This window comes from Nyctereutes procyonoides, unplaced genomic scaffold (assembly GCF_905146905.1).
Source record: "Nyctereutes procyonoides isolate TBG_1078 unplaced genomic scaffold, NYPRO_anot_genome, whole genome shotgun sequence".
Lineage (NCBI taxonomy): Eukaryota > Metazoa > Chordata > Mammalia > Carnivora > Canidae > Nyctereutes > Nyctereutes procyonoides.
The window spans coordinates 24,022,896-24,041,367 of NW_026575146.1; the positions used below are offsets into that span (position 1 = coordinate 24,022,896).

The following is an 18,472-nucleotide window of genomic DNA, read 5'->3' on the forward strand; positions in this document are numbered from 1 at the left end:
AACACACACACACACACACACACACACACACACACACACACACACACACTGTTTTAGCATTAGTATGAACAGGGTTTCTTTTTTTTAGATTTTATTTATTTGAGAGAAAGAGAGAACACGAATGGGGGAGGGAGGAGCAGGAGACGCAAACTCCCTGCTGAGTAGGGGGCCTGATTTGGGGCTCGATCCTAGGACCCTGAAATCATGGCCTGAGCTGAAGTCAGACACAACAGACTAAGCCACCCAGGCACCCCTAATTTGAACAGTTCTTATCTCATTAATTCTCTAGAAGGGTCTCAAGGACCCCCAGTGATTCACATATCACAATTTAAGAACTGCTCTAGGTAAAAGGGCTAGAATTTTTCTTTAAAATATGTGTAAATAATAACAAAGGAACTAAACCCAAAACCTTCAAGGTCACATACCCTGATTCTAATAACAATCACAAGACAATGGTCTAACATTGATACTAGTCTACAAATCATTGCATCATGAGAGAATTTGCATTAACACACAAGATGACAGTAAGATATATCACTCTAAAAGGCATATATATCAGTCTTTACTTCAGAATCTAGAAAACTTGAATTTTATTTTTCAAGGATTACTTGCAGTTCAATAACTGGTAATATACTTGTCTTAAAATACAAAATGAGGGCAGCCCCAGTGGCTCAGCAGTTTAGCGCCACCCTCAGCCCAGGATGTGATCCTGGAGACCTGGGATCGGGTCCCACATCAGGCTCCCTGTGTGGAGCCTGCTTCTCCCTCTGCCTGTGTCTCTGCCTCTTTCTTTCTCTCTGTCTCTCATGAATAAATAAAATCTTAAAAAAAAAAAAGTAAATAAAAATACAAAATGAATCTAGAAGAACTATGTAAATAAAATTTTGGCCTTGTGACCAGAATGCAATAAAATTACAAGCAAAGGACAGCTGTTCATTCTGTTAACGATGATTTCCTCATCATTAAAAGTGTTACTAAGAAATCTAAAATTCTGTATTTTAAGTTTATTAATAATAAAAAATACATTAATGACTTTTAAAAAACACATATTCATCTTTTTATTTATGAGTTTTTTTGTGGAACATTTTATGAATGTCAGTTAAGTATATACATGCTGAACTTTACTATGAAACTTTTGTTTGAAGCATCACTGGAAAAGAAAAAAGAATCTTCTTTTTAATCCTGTATTAAAAAAGGATGATGACTGGTTTAACCATTTTTATTCCAAGATTTACATACAGAATTTTTTGAGGCTTAGAGAGTCAATTAAAATGGATTTTTCTCCAGTTGTCCATTCTTAATTCATAATTAATAATAACTTTTGAAGCAATTTTTACCTTGCAATACTTTGATTTCCCCACTCGTGTCTTTGCAACCAACTCCAGGATTACCACCTCCCTCTAACTCATCAAGGTACAAACGGTAGCGATGTCCACTCTCATCTTCATACTCTACATTTTCATCATCAGAATCCACTTCAGGAGCCACATAAACTACTTCAAATTCAATCTCTCCTCTCTATAATGAGAAAAGAAAATGGGGAAGTCAAGTTATTGTGATTGTACTCAAAAATGGTTTTCCAAATTCCTTGGGATGAGTGACAGGCATGAAAAAATGTAGACCTCAGATGTAGCTCCTTTCAAGACAACAATGAAATTCTAGAATCTCAAGAGGTAGAAAAAGCACAGAGAGGTCATTACATCCAGACCAACTCCATGAATCCTAAGTAATTTCCTTTTAACATTACAGTAGTTCTTTGTACTGGTCACAGTATTTTTGCTAACAGACCTAACCTAAAAAGGATGCTTAACTACTCAACTTACACAATTTTAGAACAAATGTTCAGTTTAAAAGTCATTCTGCCATTTTATACTTGACACAGCAATTCAAGAAATCCATCTAAGTAGTCAGACACTAAATTAGCACTGAAGAGCATCACACAAACTTTTCTTTGATTAATTCAAGAAACCTCTATACAATGATTTGTTTCTTACTGAATAGGTCTTGAACCTTTATGTAACTTTCACTGAGTACTACAGTGTTAATAAGTAATTATTTTATTAATTGTGTAAAACTGTATCATTCAATCCTCAAAATTTCTCTATTGTAGTGCAGTATCTTTTACATGAGGCAGAAACCTGAATGATTCTGCAAAGAGCAGATAATTTTCCCAATATGATGAGCATGTAAAATAGAAAAACAGGAATTTGACTCCAAAGTCCTTGGCCTTTCTACTAAACAAAATGTGTAATATTTGGGAGCTCCTGGCTGGCTCAGTCAGAAGAGCAGGTGACGAGTGATCTCAGGTTGTGAGTTCAAGCCCCATGTTGAGGACAGAGATTACTTAAAAAATAAACTTTAAAAAATATTTAAAATAAATAAACAAATGAATATTTGTACTGCTATTCTTTTTTTTCTTTAAGATTTAGTTATTTATTTTAAAGAGAGAGAAAAAGTGCAAGCCAGGGGGAGGTGCAGAGGGAGAGGCGGAGAGAGAGACTCTCAAGCAGACTCCCTGCTGAGTGTAGAGCCCAACATGGGGCTCGATCTCACAAACCTAAGATCATGACCTAAGCTGAAACCAAGAGTCAGACACTTAACTGACTGAGCCACCAAGACGCCTGCCTCACACTGCTACTCTTTAATAAAACTTATGTTCAAGCAAAAAAGATTATTTTATGTTTAAAAAAACATTCCAAGTCATTTAATGAGACTACAATCACTACACACAAGTCTGGCATTTGCAACTCTGATTTTTTTTTACTGCCACTAAGTCAGTCTGTTGGTACTCTGCTTTCTCGGCAGTTTAAGGTTATGTTTCAGAATTTTAATAGATGCTTAGCATTTCTTTAAAAGCATGTGACTGAAAACAAAAAACAAAAAACAAAACAAAACAAAAAGCGTGTGACTGCCCCTTTGTATTTCCTTTACCACAGCTGCCATTCATCTCACTCTTATAGCGACTGGATGTGGCCCAGTTGGGTTGAGAAAACACTAACTGAAAGAGGTTAGGGTTACATTTTTCAATCTCTCTTAGCAGATAATACTTTAAACATCCCATTTTGGGGAGACAGAGGGATAATGCTGTGGTATTCAGTAAAGTTCTAGATTAAAGAATTAGGTCTGTGGGCAGAAGTCATGGATCCAGCTTTTAGGCTTAATATGAGGAAGACCTTTCTAAAAAAACCGCAATGTACAACTATAGAATGGACTACTTTATCAAGTCCCCCCTTAACATAAATATTTAATCAGTGACACTGTAGAGATTTACGCAACATATATAGTTGAACCAAACGAGCTATAAATTCACTTTCAACTCAGATTCAATTCTACACTGATGATCCAAACACATCTCAATATACTATCAACATTTCTCTTAATTTCTTTAACCTTACTCTTGAAGGAAAAAAAAAATCAAAAAGTCCACCTTAAGTAAACAAACAGGAGTTGAGGGTATGAATCCCAACTCTACTAATTTCTCTGCAACCTTGAGTGAATCATTTAATCCCTAAGAACCTCAGTTTACTCATTTTAAGTAAGAGGTTTGGGCTAAATGATTTCTAAGGACTCTTTCAGTTCTAACATTTATCACTAAAACCAATCTGCTCCTAGCATTGCTTTTTCTATAATACCATCTACTTGTACAGTGTTTTAGTCATTACTGATGTTTTGCTTTCTGAGTACCAGGTCCTGTTCTAAGCACTTTATATGAATTAACATGCTTAATCCTTGCAGCTCTCAGATAAGGGCACTGTAGCAGAGCAGAGGACTTAAGTAACTTGCTCAAAGTTATAGAGCTGTGGAAAAAGGCAGTTAAGACCTTTTTCAGTAAATCTGGACAAATGTCTTCTATAAAAGGCCCAAATCAAAGGGAACTGGTATCTACATATAAACACTTTACTACTTGAGAAGCCTCAAGTTGAAATATAACATTCAGTAGATTCAAAAAGAATCAACCAATAGATCCAATTTTAATTACATAAAAGGAACTTACCTGCTGGGAAAGAATGGTTACAGCTTCTTTATGCTTTGTGTCCCTTAGGTTAACTCCATTAACAGCCAGAATAGCATCTCCAACATGTAGTCCTCCGCATCGATCAGCAGGTTGCCCTGGGTGGATCTCAGAAATGAGGATTGGAACACCATGTTCTTTCCCACCCTAACCAAAAAAAAAAAAAAAAAAGGCAATTAGTTTACTCTTTGTACAGTCACAGACTATTCTAATAATAAAATATCTTCTTAAAAATACATTTCAGTATCTTCTATGAACACTGAGTAAAATATTATTTGCTATCTAGGTAATGGTAAATACATTCTTATGGGTATGAGAGAGTTATCTCTGAATAAAACAATAACATACATTTCTAAAACACATTCCAAAGCCAAAAAAAAAAAAAAACACAAAAACAAAAAAAACCCAACTCCAAAACAAAAAACTACAACTGGCTAAGCTCTTAAACATAAAAAAAGTATTTTACATATTAATAGTCCACAGCACTATTAGATTTTATCAGATCAAAATCACTATAAATAACAAGGTCTACCATTATTTTATGTACTATAAAAATCATTTTAAGAGTAGAAGAGGAATCTCAATTTCAGATATTAAAATGTGAAGAAATATGCAACACGGAATTGATGAAATTTGGTAACTTTTTAGCTCATATTATAATTATTTGTGTGTGTGATATATGTGTATTATTTCTCCTAAAATTTATGCTTTTTGAGGGCAGTGCATTCACAAAGGTAGGTAGGTAGGTATTCAATAAATACCTACCAGGTAAACTTATGATAAAAAAAATTTCCATATTAGGCAGTACCAAAATGCTAGTGAACTCACGCAGTATCTAAGTATTACCAAATGAAAGAGTAAAGCCATCTTATTCATTCATCTGGAACAAAAGCACTATAAGGACAACAAAATGACTCCAAATATATATACTTATAATAGGCTGCTCTTGGAAATGCTGCCCAAGACAACTGTTTGTAAAGGCATCAAATTTAGAAAGGAAGACTATTTGGACTCAAGGGCCAATGAAAACTGACAACAAAGAAATGAGACAAGAGAAAAGAACAATACAATCTGGAGCCATTTAATGTAGAAGAAAACAGTCATATCCATTCTCAAAGGCTCCTAGTGGCAATCATAGGATATTCCACAGAACTACAAACCAAGTCATAATGAAAATGCTAAATTATGCTTAATAAAGTTATAATTTCACTAAAGTAATACTTCATAGTCATCAGGAAAATTTACATACAAAAAGTTTACACAGAAGTGTTGGAGCCCAGGGAAATAAATTTAGTTATGGAGGGGATATATCCAGAATACTTGTTTCCCAAGGATGTCCAAACTGGAGCATGATTACACTAGTTAACTACAAAAGAGGAGACTGGAAGCACTACTTCTTACTGTAATTGAAATGCCAAGGCCTTCATGATCTTCCTTAAGGAGGAGAACTTTTCTAATTGGACCAACACCCTGGCTTTTCTTTAGAGTGTCTTGATCCTTATTGGAAGAAAAAAAAGAAGAAAAATTAGTACTACCTTAAACGATATATCATCAAATGGAGTAAACCCATGCTATATAACTTGCTTTTAGAAATCTTCATTAATTTCCTGGAATGGATATACAGTAAAATGTTAAGAAAATAATAGATAAAATAGAAAAATAAAAAGTTGTTCTGTTAATATAGTGAAATGGATGGATGACCTTCTTTTTCAGGTTCTTTCATATTTATTCATCTCCTTTTTAGGAGGGAAACTATTGCCAGGAATTAACTGGTAAGTATACAGCTTCAAGAAATAAAAGTGGTAAGATGTTTATTTTCACTAGAAAATATCATAAAGATCTACATACATTTTAACTAGTTTATAGATTTAAAAAAAAGGCAAATTGCCAACTGGATCATTTATTACTTTTCATTCTGTTGGGCTCTGGAGTCTACCTCTTAAATAAAGGACTTTACTCTCCATTAATTATTCTTTCTCTGATACCCTTACTCTTTCCTTCTCTAAGTTCCTTCCCTGTCCAGCATATAAACAAATTCTAAGCCTCTTCCAGCTTTAAATACAGACCATGTGAAAATATAAAACAAAAGAAAAACCCTTCAATTACCTATCTTCTTTAGATACCACCCTCCCTCCACCTTTCCTCAACCTTCACACAAAGTTAATCCTAATGATATCTACTTCCTTGCCTCCCACATTCATTATCCTAGTCACTGTAATCAGGGTTTTGCCCCCACTTGCTCTTTAAAACTGTCTCCTCTGGGATCCCTGGGTGGCGCAGTGGTTTGGCGCCTGCCTTTGGCCCAGGGCGCGATCCTGGAGACCCGGGATCAGGTCCCACGTCGGGCTCCTGGTGCATGGAGCCTGCTTCTCCCTCTGCCTGTGTTTCTGCACCCCCCCCTCTCTGTGACTATCATAAATAAATAAAAATAAAAATCACCTTTAAAAAAAAATAAATAAAACTGTCTCCTCCACAGTCACTGGCAACCAACATGGCTATATTCAATGCATACTTTTTAGTCACTATCCTATTTAAACCTTGCAGAAAGTTGATACTGTTCACCACGCGCTCCTTTTCTATGTACTTCCTTGGCTTCTTAATCAATTCTGTGGTTTTGATTATAACAGATGATTAACCTAGTGTTTCCTCAACTCAGACTTTTCCTAAATTCCAGAGTCATATGCCCAACTGGATATATTTTGTTTGTTGCAATGGCACCTCAAACACCACATGTCTAAAACCTCATCACATTTCCTCCCAAATCTTCCTTTTCCTCTATTTGCTTTATCAGTGAATGCCATCAACTCACTCAATTCCCCACATCAAAAATCTACTCTTCCTTCTCATTTACCCACTTAACCAAAAGCAGTTAATCACCAAGTCCTCTTGATTCTTTTTTGTTGTTGTTGTTTTTAAAGTCAGCTCCATGCCCAGTGTGGGGTCTGAATTCACAATTCTGAGATTGAGAGTGGTATGCTCTACTGAATCAGCCAGCCAGGTGCCCCCAAATCTCCTTGATTCTAATTCTCTCAAACCTACCCTTTCTCTCAAATATACTTCCCCTATGTTCATCACTTGTTCCTCAGGTTACTATAGTATCTTTCTAATGTACTCGACTCTAGTTAGGCCCTCTCCTGTTATATTCTCTTCACTTTACCAAAGTAATGTCAAAATAATGTTAAATCTTAAGTCCACCATTTTATTAAAAAATCCCATGATTATCAGGTTAAAGTTCATACTCCTTTATGCAGCATTAAGTAACTCTTGCCATCTGGCCACTACCTAGAATTTAATGTGCCCCAAAGTCCCAGAGAAGACAATGGCAAAAGGGCTTATTTGCAATCTGCACTCTTCTCCCATCAACTTCATGTACCTATCAATTCTTCTTAAAATAATCTTTGCAGAGATAACAAATACTTGAACTTGTTTAAGACCATAGTTTATCTGGCAATAAGATATGTAAGCCACTGGGAAGGAGTCAGACATGCTTTTATTATGGAAAGGCTTATATTATCAGACAGCTGTAGTAATGAAATTTAATAAAGATTTATCCAGATAGAAAAGCTCTTGTACAATGATGGCTACAGAAGCAGACAATTGGACACGGACCTCAAATTCCATCTTAATTCAAGACCAAACAGGTGGAAACATTAGTTCAGAAACTATAGCTGAATCTAGTTACCAAAAATTCCCTTAAGAACTACCCTCAAAACACTTGCCACTTTATTAACATGACCTGTTCTCTGATAAGCTTAAAAAATGAATTTAAACATGCCTAAATATGATCCAGAAAAATTCTGAAATATGAGCCAAAGTACGAGCAATATGTATCTGCTAGCAACAGTTCAGTTTTCAGAAGTATCGTTTCAGGGTATTTCAGGTAAGTCAACTAAGAACTTCATGTATCTGTTCTAAATAAGTTTAATTCCACTTTAACTTTTAAAATAATGGTTTTAAATACTACTGAATAAAAACCATGAAAAGGACTTCTGACTAAAGGAAGAAGGAAGAGGTTGAGTATGAAACAGTAACAAAACAAACATACGTGGCCTGGAGGGGCTTGCATTGGTCGTTTCAGGTCATTTCGTCCTCTACAGGCTCTGATCACAGTTTTGTGACGATGCAAATGTATTTCAGCTTCCAACTGGTTCCAAAGCTTATCGTGAGCGGGTCCCTTCATATCTCGCCCTAGTAATTGTATTTGTTGGACCCTTTATATTGAGAAAACAGTTAATTCAGTTAGTTTTTCATTATTATAATTTTTATTACAGAGAGAACTCCGAAGAATTACTGGATACCAGTAGCTTTTGCATAAACCTCAACAGAAAACCTATCTCTGTTAGTAATAAAACCTGTTAGTAATTAATACATTTAGGACCTCCTGATGTTTCTCAGATTTGTAACATACCAAAAGTCTGAAAAGAACAGATATCTTCAAGAGAAAATTATTCTTTTTTAAAAAAAAGAATGAATGAAACCTTTTCTAACCATACACTTAATTCAAATACATCTAAAAAATTTTTGAGACTGATGTCAATGAACATGTCTTGCACAAAATCAGGATAGGTCAACAAACTCGGGCACTATTGAATATTAGTCTTTACAGGAGCCTAACAGTACAAAAACATTTTTTTAAAAGACAGTTTCTTTTTACAAAATTACTGTTTTAAATACGGCAAAAGTTACTAGAAAATGTGCACTTCAACATGATATAAATTATTTTTATTTGCTTCACATCAGTTCTTAATGTGCTGTGAATAAGTAAAAAAATATTTATCAAAAGTAATAAATCACCAAATTTTGTGATTATAAAAAATTAATACAAGGAGAGCACCGTATTATTATGATTAAAGTCACTGTCATTCCAAAGTGTTTTGGAGAGTCAAGAAAGATTACATTTCAATGATCACAGAAAGAATTCCTTAAGAAAGGCTATACATGTGAACATCATCTTTTATGGTTTCAAGGCAGGAAGTGGCTGAAAGGTGCAGATCTAGAGTTACTAGCATGTCAGAGTAAGCTCCTATCAGTGTGTGTGTGTTTGTGTATGTGTAAACCAGAAATACTTATGTAGTATGGCTAAATAAATCTACAATATATAATGCTATCAATATTAACAGTAAGATAGAGAGAGAGAGTGAGCCAGAGACACAGGCAGAGGGAGAAGCAGGCTCCATGAAGGAAGCCTGACGCAGGGACTCGATCCTGGGTCTCCAGGATCACGCCTTGGGCTGAAGGCAGTGCTAAACCGCTGAGCCACCCTGGCTGCCCTATAAAATAACTCTTAAGATAAAGATTAATGTTTCATTTACCATAAGAGGTAAGAGTCAACCTCACTAAATATCTAGCTACTTAAGAATACAAGGCACACATTTTTTACACACCTTCCTGCCAGTTCCTTATCCAAGTACTTGGCAGCCAGTCTTGCCCCATAAACTTCAGCCTGGAGAACAGCTATATGTCTACGAAGGGCTTCATTCTCTTTTCTCAACAACTTCACTTCAGCTTCAAGTTGAGCTTCTTTCATTTTTTCTTTTTTGTTTGCTTCCAGTTCTCTCTCCTATTTAAAACACAAAAACAAAAACAAAAAAACCCCCACGCACAATGTAATGAAAATACTTTTTTAAGGCTTTTTAGCAACAGACCATGTTTCTCAAAATACATAAAAGCGCACAGTCTGTTACAATGCCAACAATGAAAGCATATGATAAAAGTTACCATTTCTATAAAATGGAACATACAAAGATTTGGATCCAGTTCTTTTTAACTAGTACCAGAAGGTGTTGGGACCACTTCCACATAAGATAATTTCATGCCTTGGGGTACTCTGACACTGAGGATACTAAAAGAATGAATTAGTATTTTCTAAGCTTATGTCACATACACTAATAGGAGTGGTTGCAATGAATAATTGAATCTTCTCCCTATTTATTTTCTAAAAATGACTCAAGAAACTAGACTAAAATAAAAAAAAAAATCACTCTGGTGGCTGTATCCAAACATTTAATTAACTTTAAAGCAATAATTCTATAAACAAGTCAAAATTCTTCACTTACACAGATTCTATGGTTAATTTACCTTAGAGGACTACCAGAAACTTAAACTGCTTAAATTAGAACAGATACTCTAATTTTTTTTAAAGAATGTTTGATGGTAATGGAAAAATGCTGGTAACAAACGTACTGAAAAATTTATACATTAAAACATTTCTCTGCATGACCATATCTATGGTACAGATTATCACTGATTTTGGGGATGTGATTCATCTATCCTATTCAAAGTGAATGAAGTAAAATAATTGTTTGTGGAGGAAAACAGGGCCCTACCTGCCTTCTAGGAGGTAGGATGGACATCCATTTTTAATTCTCATAAAAGAATGCTCTACTTGGTAGAGAGTCTATATATGTGAATTACAGGTGTTAGCTAGAGTATAAAACCTCAAGATCTTTGCCATCCAATTTTTATCACAAGCTTACATATGAGAGATAATGTTCAATTTACCTTAAAAGTATAAAGTACAATATGTCTACTCCTACAACTCAGGGGTGACCAATGTAAATGCCTTCAGGGACCCAAGCACAAAACAGATAGACCAATACAAGACAAAGTCGAGTGGAAAATGGAAGGTACAAAATCCCACCTAAAGGCAGTCAAACTCAAATACACAAAAGCTCTGTGGCCAAATAAAACTCTTCCAAGAGTTGAATAAGGGCCCTGATAGATATTTTAAGTGTTGTTTTGGATTAACAAAACACTGTAAACTTCCATTTATCCTGAGTAGAGATGTTTTATATGCTTATATTCTATAAGCAGCCTTATAGAACTGCTTTTACCGATTTACTGATAAACAGAATCTATAAATCCTGTGAAAATGTGGCTGTATCTGTTGATGAGATGTGGAAGAAACTGTTCACCCTGTCCCCTTTGTGAGACTTAAATAAAGGTCTTGCTCAGCACCAGAAAAAAAATGCTTCTCTTGAGCAAACGACAAATGATATTGTTTCTATTTGTATGGGTACTGATTATTGTAATTATTTCCCTTTTTATTCCGGGTAGTAAGCTGAGAAACAAATTCAAACAAACCTCTAACAATTCTGGAATATACTTTGGTACTAATCTAATGTCTGCTTTGGTCTACTGTTTTCTCAATAGTATATCAATAAATGATACACTAAAACATCAATATATGACATATTCAAATATAAGGCAGTGAGTACCACAGTCTTAAACACAAAAAAATAATATACAAGCTAAAATGAGTCATTACCAAATGGTAGATATATTTACCGCCTCTTTGATTACTGTTTTTCAAGAATCTGAAGAATAATCTAGAATCCTTTTACAACTTTAGAATTATTAAAATTGCAATTTATTTCAGAGCATATTTCTTGAAAGGCAAGAATCAGTTCCAAAAAAACTCCACAGTTTGGATAACATGAACAATAAGCTTTCTTATGACATTTACTGAAGTTAATGCTATTTGTTTCAGAAAAAAAGTTCCAGAAGACCAAGTATTCTTTGGTTTATGGGCTAAATAAACTTTACATTGATAATTGTCTATGTACAATTGTCCTGATAACCTATTTATACAGTATTTATGGAATTTACAAAACACATATTAAGTCACCACTTTGCTTTCATGATTCAAACACCCAATGATTCTGACAAACTGTCAGGCCTGAAAATAACATTCGCAAACATGAATAGGACTAAGAAAACTGAAGTTAATCTTTTTAGTTTAAAGAAAAAAAAATATGAATCTTTAGTTAGCCCATTTATTAGGTAATAAGCAAGAAGCTCATTTTGTATTTAGAGAGCCAAACAGTGTATTTTCAAAAGAAATAAAGCCATCAGACAAACTGGAACCTGATTAGGTTAGCATAGTGAGGAAAATATTAAGAATTTATACATTGTTATTTTCTAAAATAAGTTCTGGTAAAGAGTTTCAAAATTCAGTTGTTTCAAAGGCCACACAATTATTCCAAGACTGCTAAAAAGTTGTGACACATGCAGAAGATGAATACGAAACCAACATGCACATTCTTTCTCTGGGGATAAGTTCAAATAGAAAAAGAGAAAAAAGCTAGGTTTTCTTAATATATCTTCAAAATACTCAAGTGGGAAAACCAATTGCTCTTTTGAAGTAGAGGTTTCAACAAGTTACAAGGCTTAGAAGTTGTCAAAAATTGATGGGCTCTGTAAATAATGGTTATAAATCACAAACAAAAGAAAAATCTTTCACAACGTGTACTGAGAAAAGAGCAATGGGCCACCAACTGAACTTTTCAGGTACTGGAAGATTAAAAAACTATCATCATGAACATCACATCCAAATACAAAGTGACAACATATAATATGCAAATAAGACAATAAGAACACTTCAGCGTAACGTATTAAAGCCAAACAGAAACAATATACTTACCAGCTCCTCCACAGAGGGGACAGACTTAAGATATAAGAAAAAAGTTTGATAATTAGAAAAATATCAAACAAATGAATTTATCTAGTGGTATAATCATTATAAGGAAAACTCCCATACGTTGAATATCATTTGGGTAAAGTTCATTAGAACAAATATATTTGCAAATCCATAACCTACAGTAACTACACAGTGTTAGATTAAAACTTTTTGTTTTACCAAATTAGCCCACCTGGTTCAGTGCCTTCTACTACAGCACTCTGCTTCAGATCTAACATTAAAACTTCAAGTAAACTCTTTTCTAGTGAAAATGTATACACTGTTTCTCAATGTAAACATCAAATATCCCAAAAAAGCAGTGAGAAATCTGACTCATTTCAGTTAAAGAGAACAAGGTTACTAACTTAGATTCATAGAATTTCTGAATTTAAAAGATTTAAGGAGAATGTAAATATTCATTTAAATAAATTCTAACAAGTAAAATTTTAAAATGTATGACTATCATCATCCTCATTTCATTTCCTGCCTCTCCCAAGCTGTATCTATCTTACTGCTGTGTCCCCTATGGTCAACCAAGTGTCTGGCACATACTTGCACACTTAACAAGTATGAGATTAAGCTGAAATGAGACTTAAAAAATTTTTCTACTTATATTAAGAGGGCAAAGGTTACTTATGGAAAATGTATATACAATACATTTACATTATACAAACATTACAAAATGTTCAATGGCAGAAAAAAATGCTCATAAGAGCAATAGGAAAAAATATGCCAGTGGTTGGCACCCAATTCCATTTTCAACAGAACTAGAGGTGGCCACGTGACCAACTAAGAGGCTGAAATGCAAGTTGGGATAGCCAATGAGATGGCTAACTTGACGGGCAAAAATTGTTGAGGAGGATTTCATGAAAAATTCTCTAGAACACTAATGCAGCCTGGAAGCATCCTTTAGCCCTTTTCTTAGATTCTTCCTTCTTTCTGCCTAGAATAAAGAGATCCTAAGGATGGAAACCATGAGCTAAAAATGGCGAACACAACAACAAAAAGCATACCGGATACTTAGTATCTATAGAGCCATCACATAAGCTCTGTACTGCCTATTTCAGGGCTTGAGAGAAAATAATTTGTACTATTCAAGAATATTCCCAGTGTTATCTGGACTTGTTATATGCAGATGAACTTAATCCTAACTCACCCAACAGGGCAAAAAACTGTTTACATATTATAATTATAAATATCTTTTAAATATTTTTACACAGATATTTTCAAATAGGAAAAAAAATCCTATTCTAAGTATCAACTGCTTATTGATATTGTCACTTCTCACCTCTAGGTGCTGAGACTGTGGATGATCATGAAGACCTTTCCATTTCCTGCGTTTTCTAAATTTCCCACACTTAAGCACATATTACCTTCTATATTCAAAAGCCTCATTAAAAACTGTCCTCTTCATCCTCTAAAATACATGTTAAGTATATGTTACCTTCTAAACTACTTACCAGTTTTGCCTTAATGGTACCAGAGTCAACACTCTGACCAGTTTTAGCATGGAGCTGAAGCTGGATGGAGTGCAGCTGTAAAAGCTGATCGTGGACTTCTTTCTCCAACACAACTTTCTCTGCCTGGGTCTCTGTCAGTTCAGATTTCAGATCCACCAACTGTGCCTTATAAAGCAACAATAAAAAACATCAAGTAAGCTTAATTTTCTTTATTTTGGCTCTAGTAATTATTCAAAGATGACACAGACTGTGTTTAAAATGAATAGATGAACACCAGCCTGAATAGATGAATTGACAACTCTTAAGACATCCAACTATACAGTCATAAATTCAATAGCACAGGTAAGATACTTGAGTGGCAAGAGAACCAACTCTAGCATAAACCATATCTTTAAAAAAAAAAGTTTGTTTATTTATAATCTCTACACCCAATGTGGGGCTCATACTCAAAACCCTAAGACCAAGAGTCGCATGCTTTTCCGACTGAGCCAGCTAAGCACCTCCATAAAACAGTATCCTCTAATAACACAGAATGCTACTTCCATTTTACTTTGCTTACTTGAAGGGGCTTTTCGTTGTTTTACCTTTACCTACAAAGTTTAGGAAAATATAAAGATTGGGATGGCTCATCATCCTTAGAGATAACATGTGCTACACTGGTCCATTAACATTAATGGTATATTAAAGGAGAGGCCAGTAAGTGGCCACCCCAGAGAACACTAGCCTCTATCAACCAACCCACTATCTAGTAATTATTTTAGCTGCAAAGGTGGGAGCCACTAAGGTCATAATGTGCCTAAATATCAGGAGTCAACTGTAAGCTACAGTTAACTGTTACAGCACAGAAGAACAACTCCTCAGAACTGCTTATCCATTCAAGTTGACGTTTTTTTCACATTGGTGTGCTTTACAATTGTGCACAAGATGTGTGTCTCTTGTGAATCTGGTCTTCCTAACTGGCCAGCAGGTTAAAGCTCAAGAAAAGGCCTGAGTTTTCTATTTAATTCAACATAATTGTACTAAGTATCAAGGGGTTCAGAACAATGCAACTCAATGAGAAAAGAATTATGTAAAATATGTTTAAAATTATAGTTAATTACTTAGGTCTTAGAGAAGCTTTCTTATCAACTGAGGTGATGTAAATGCAAGCCAACCAAAGAAAAATGTGGCAAGTTACAGAGATATTGAGAATTGGTCATCTTAAGGAATTCAAAGTGAAGAACAGTTTAAAAAAGGTTAGGGAAGGGGATCCCTGGGTGGCGCAGCGGTTTAGCGCCTGCCTTTGGCCCAGGGCGCGATCCTGGAGACCAGGGATCGAATCCCACGTCGGGCTCCCGGTGCATGGAGCCTGCTTCTCCCTCTGCCTATGTCTCTGCCTCTCTCTCTCTCTCTGTGGGACTATCATAAATAAAATTAAAAAAAAAAAAAAAGGTTAGGGAGGGAAAGAGAGTTTAGAAGTGCTTTGAAGTTAAATGACAAGGACAAAATATAAATAGTAAAGCAGATATTTATAGTAAAGCAGTCTAGAGATGGAAAGAAGACTAGCAGAGGCAGAGAGAAACCAGATGCAACTTAGGTAAATTCTCTGGGTACAGCAACCAAAGGGCTGAAATACATCTCTACCTCCCAACTGCATCAATCAATGTAGTACATAAAAGATGTTCAATAAATATCTTTTTTTTTTAAGATTTTATTTGACAGAGAGAGAGCAAGCACAAGCAAGGGGAGTGGCAGGCAGAAGGAGGAGAAGCAAGCCCCCTCGCTGAGCAGAGAGCCCAATGTGGGCTTGAGTCAAGATCCTGGGGATCATGACCTGAGCGGAAGGCAGATGCTTCACCAACTGAGCCACCCAGGTGCCCCAATAAATATCTTTAAGTTGAAATGAATTCTAATACTAGCCCTGTGTTTACAGTGCTTACAAATCACTCTGTCTTCACTCAAGTTCCCCAATTTTAAGACAGAAAGAATACCCATAGCTTTGACTACTGTCGTAAGTATTATTAATCTTCTACATAAAGCACTTCCTAGAGATGAAGATGTATGTTACCAAGGAGATCAGGCTACTTAGAGAAGTTATGGCTGACAAAATTCCCAAGCCTAGACAGGAAAGTAAGGCTGGATGAATGGCTAGCTCTGGATGAAAGACCAAAACTGAGATTTAATCTCATTGGAAATCACTACATGTTCTCAATGACGTTTTTGTTTTTAATAATGGCTTTACTGAGATATAATTCCCATACAATAAAATGCACTTTTTTAAGGTATGAGTGAGTGGTTTTTAGTATTTTCATTGAGTTATGCAACCATCATCACCATGTAACTGTGAAACATTTTCTTCCAGTGACATTTTAGGGACATGCTATTTGCAGGTAAGACAGAAACACTTGGAACACCCTACTGTGGCTTGCCAAATGGTTTATCATGGGAACTTTGAAAATAGAAATAAAACATTTCATAATGCTGAAATTGTTGGCAACACTTACAGATTGGATGTCTAGTGGAAAATTAGATTGACAATAACATATTTCAAGCTTAAATACTGAAATTGAAGGAAATTGTAAGATTAGGATGGTAGCTTATTTAGACATAAGGGAGGAAGACAGATGAGTTTAAGTTTTGGACATGCTTGATTTTTGTGTCAGCCATGACATATTCAACAGGAACTATCTCACAGAATGTTGGAAATAAAAAAAAAAAAGTGATAAACTGGGACTAGGGTTGGCACCAGGGGCACAGAGATAGGAATTTATATCCTGAGACTGAACTGGAGGGAAAACAGATGGCCAAGAAGTGGGGCTTGGGTAACAACCAGAGGTAGAGGAAAAAAGGTGGCATGCTATAAATATAAACCAAACCAAAATGCTTCATAATATAAACACCACTTCATTTTGCTTGTGTTATTTCTTAGAGATCGCTCCATATCATAACAAGTTCCTCATTCCTTTTTACAATATTTTTATTCAACTGCAACTTACATCAGAGAAGTACACACATAATAAATTCCAGAAAATAAACGTATCTATTTAACTACCACCCAGATAAAGAAACAGGTCAGTAATAGCACTGGAGGACGTCCCTGTGGCTCCTTCCCAATCACTACTTCCCCATTCATCCACAGACATAACCATCAGAGTAATATCCCGAGTTCTAACATCACTGATAATTCTGCCTGTTTTGTTTGTTCGTTTTAAAAATATTTTATTTATTTGAGAAGGAAAGATAGAGATAGTGAGTGGTACAGATAACAAGAGAGAGCAGGAGTGGGGAGGAAAGGAAGAAGCAGGCTCCCCGCTGAGCAGGGATCCTGGTGCAGGGCTCTCGCCCAGGCCACTGGGATCATGACGCAAGTTGAAGGCAGACACTTAACTGACTGAGCCACCCAAGCACCCCGAGTTTTGCCTGTTTTTAAACATCATATAGATACAAGCATATGGTATACATTCACTCATGCCTGGTTTTTGCCTTAAGATTTTATTTATGGGATTCATTCATGTTTTGTATAGCTACAGTTCATTCATTTTCATTACTATACAGTATTAACTAAATGAACATACCAAAATTTATCATTTTCATTCTACTTCTGATGGACACTTATGCTATTTTCCAGTTTTTGACTCTTAAATTGATACTGCTATGAATCTGTCTTTTGGTACATATGAAATACAGTTCTGATGAGTATATATCAAGGAGGGAAACTGCTGGTTTATGGTGTAGGAATACATTAAACTTTGTTAAAATGGTCAGTTTTCCAAGTGATTGTGCAACTGACATGCCCACCATGTATGAGAATTTCACATTCTTGCCTTCACTTGGCATTGTCAGTCTTGCCTATTTTTTTTACAGGATTATCTATTTCTTTCTTATTCTTGCATGCACACGCTCTCCTTCCCCCATCCTCCAAACACAAACTAACACACTTATTATGAGTAGGGGAATGGGCCAAAAAAGAGTGAAGGGGAAGGTAAGGTGCAGGCTTCCAGTTATAGGATGAGTAAGTCAAGGATGAAAGGTACAGCATAGGGAATATAGTCAATGGTATTATAATAGCACTGCATGGTGATAGATGGTAGCTACACTTATCCTGAGCACAGTATATAGAGTTGCTGAATCACTCTGTTGTACACCTGAAACTAATGCAACATTCTGTGTCAGGTATAATTCAATTAAAAAAAGATTTAAATGCCAAAAGAAATAAATAGGCTAGTAGTTGGCTCTGTTCTTTAAATATAATAAACATACATGAGATTAACATAGAACTTCATGTCTTTTGCCTAAAGACTAAGTTTTTACACAGTATCTTTTACAAATACTCCTAACTGAAAAACTTAGAAAAGAAAAAAAAATTTTACATGTATGATAAATGTCTTATAGATCTTCTTCCATTTAACAAAAAATATGCCTACCAAAAAACTTATAAACATCTAAAATCACCTATTACTAGACAATATTCAATACATCTTGAAGATTGCTCCTTCAAAGTACAAATAAGTCTTGAGGCTCCTGGGGTGGCTTGGAATGATCTCAGTATCTCCTCATCTGTAC

General features: G+C 35.3%; 1 protein-coding gene across 2 annotated transcripts in view; it reads right to left on the reverse strand.

Annotated features, from left to right (window-relative positions):
- The window catches only part of GOPC (golgi associated PDZ and coiled-coil motif containing), a 37,086-nt gene that overhangs the window by 3,792 nt on the left and 14,822 nt on the right, over nt 1-18,472 (reverse strand). The window contains exons 2-8 of one of the 2 annotated variants that reach the window (XM_055310774.1): nt 13,931-14,095; nt 12,435-12,458; nt 9,397-9,572; nt 8,058-8,223; nt 5,414-5,509; nt 3,995-4,159; nt 1,338-1,518 (exon numbers count right to left, since the gene is read on the reverse strand). In XM_055310774.1, coding sequence (XP_055166749.1) covers nt 1,338-1,518; nt 3,995-4,159; nt 5,414-5,509; nt 8,058-8,223; nt 9,397-9,572; nt 12,435-12,458; nt 13,931-14,095 — 973 coding nt within the window. The remainder of the gene's footprint in view (nt 1-1,337; nt 1,519-3,994; nt 4,160-5,413; nt 5,510-8,057; nt 8,224-9,396; nt 9,573-12,434; nt 12,459-13,930; nt 14,096-18,472) is intronic. The other variant, XM_055310775.1, reaches the window with a different exon arrangement.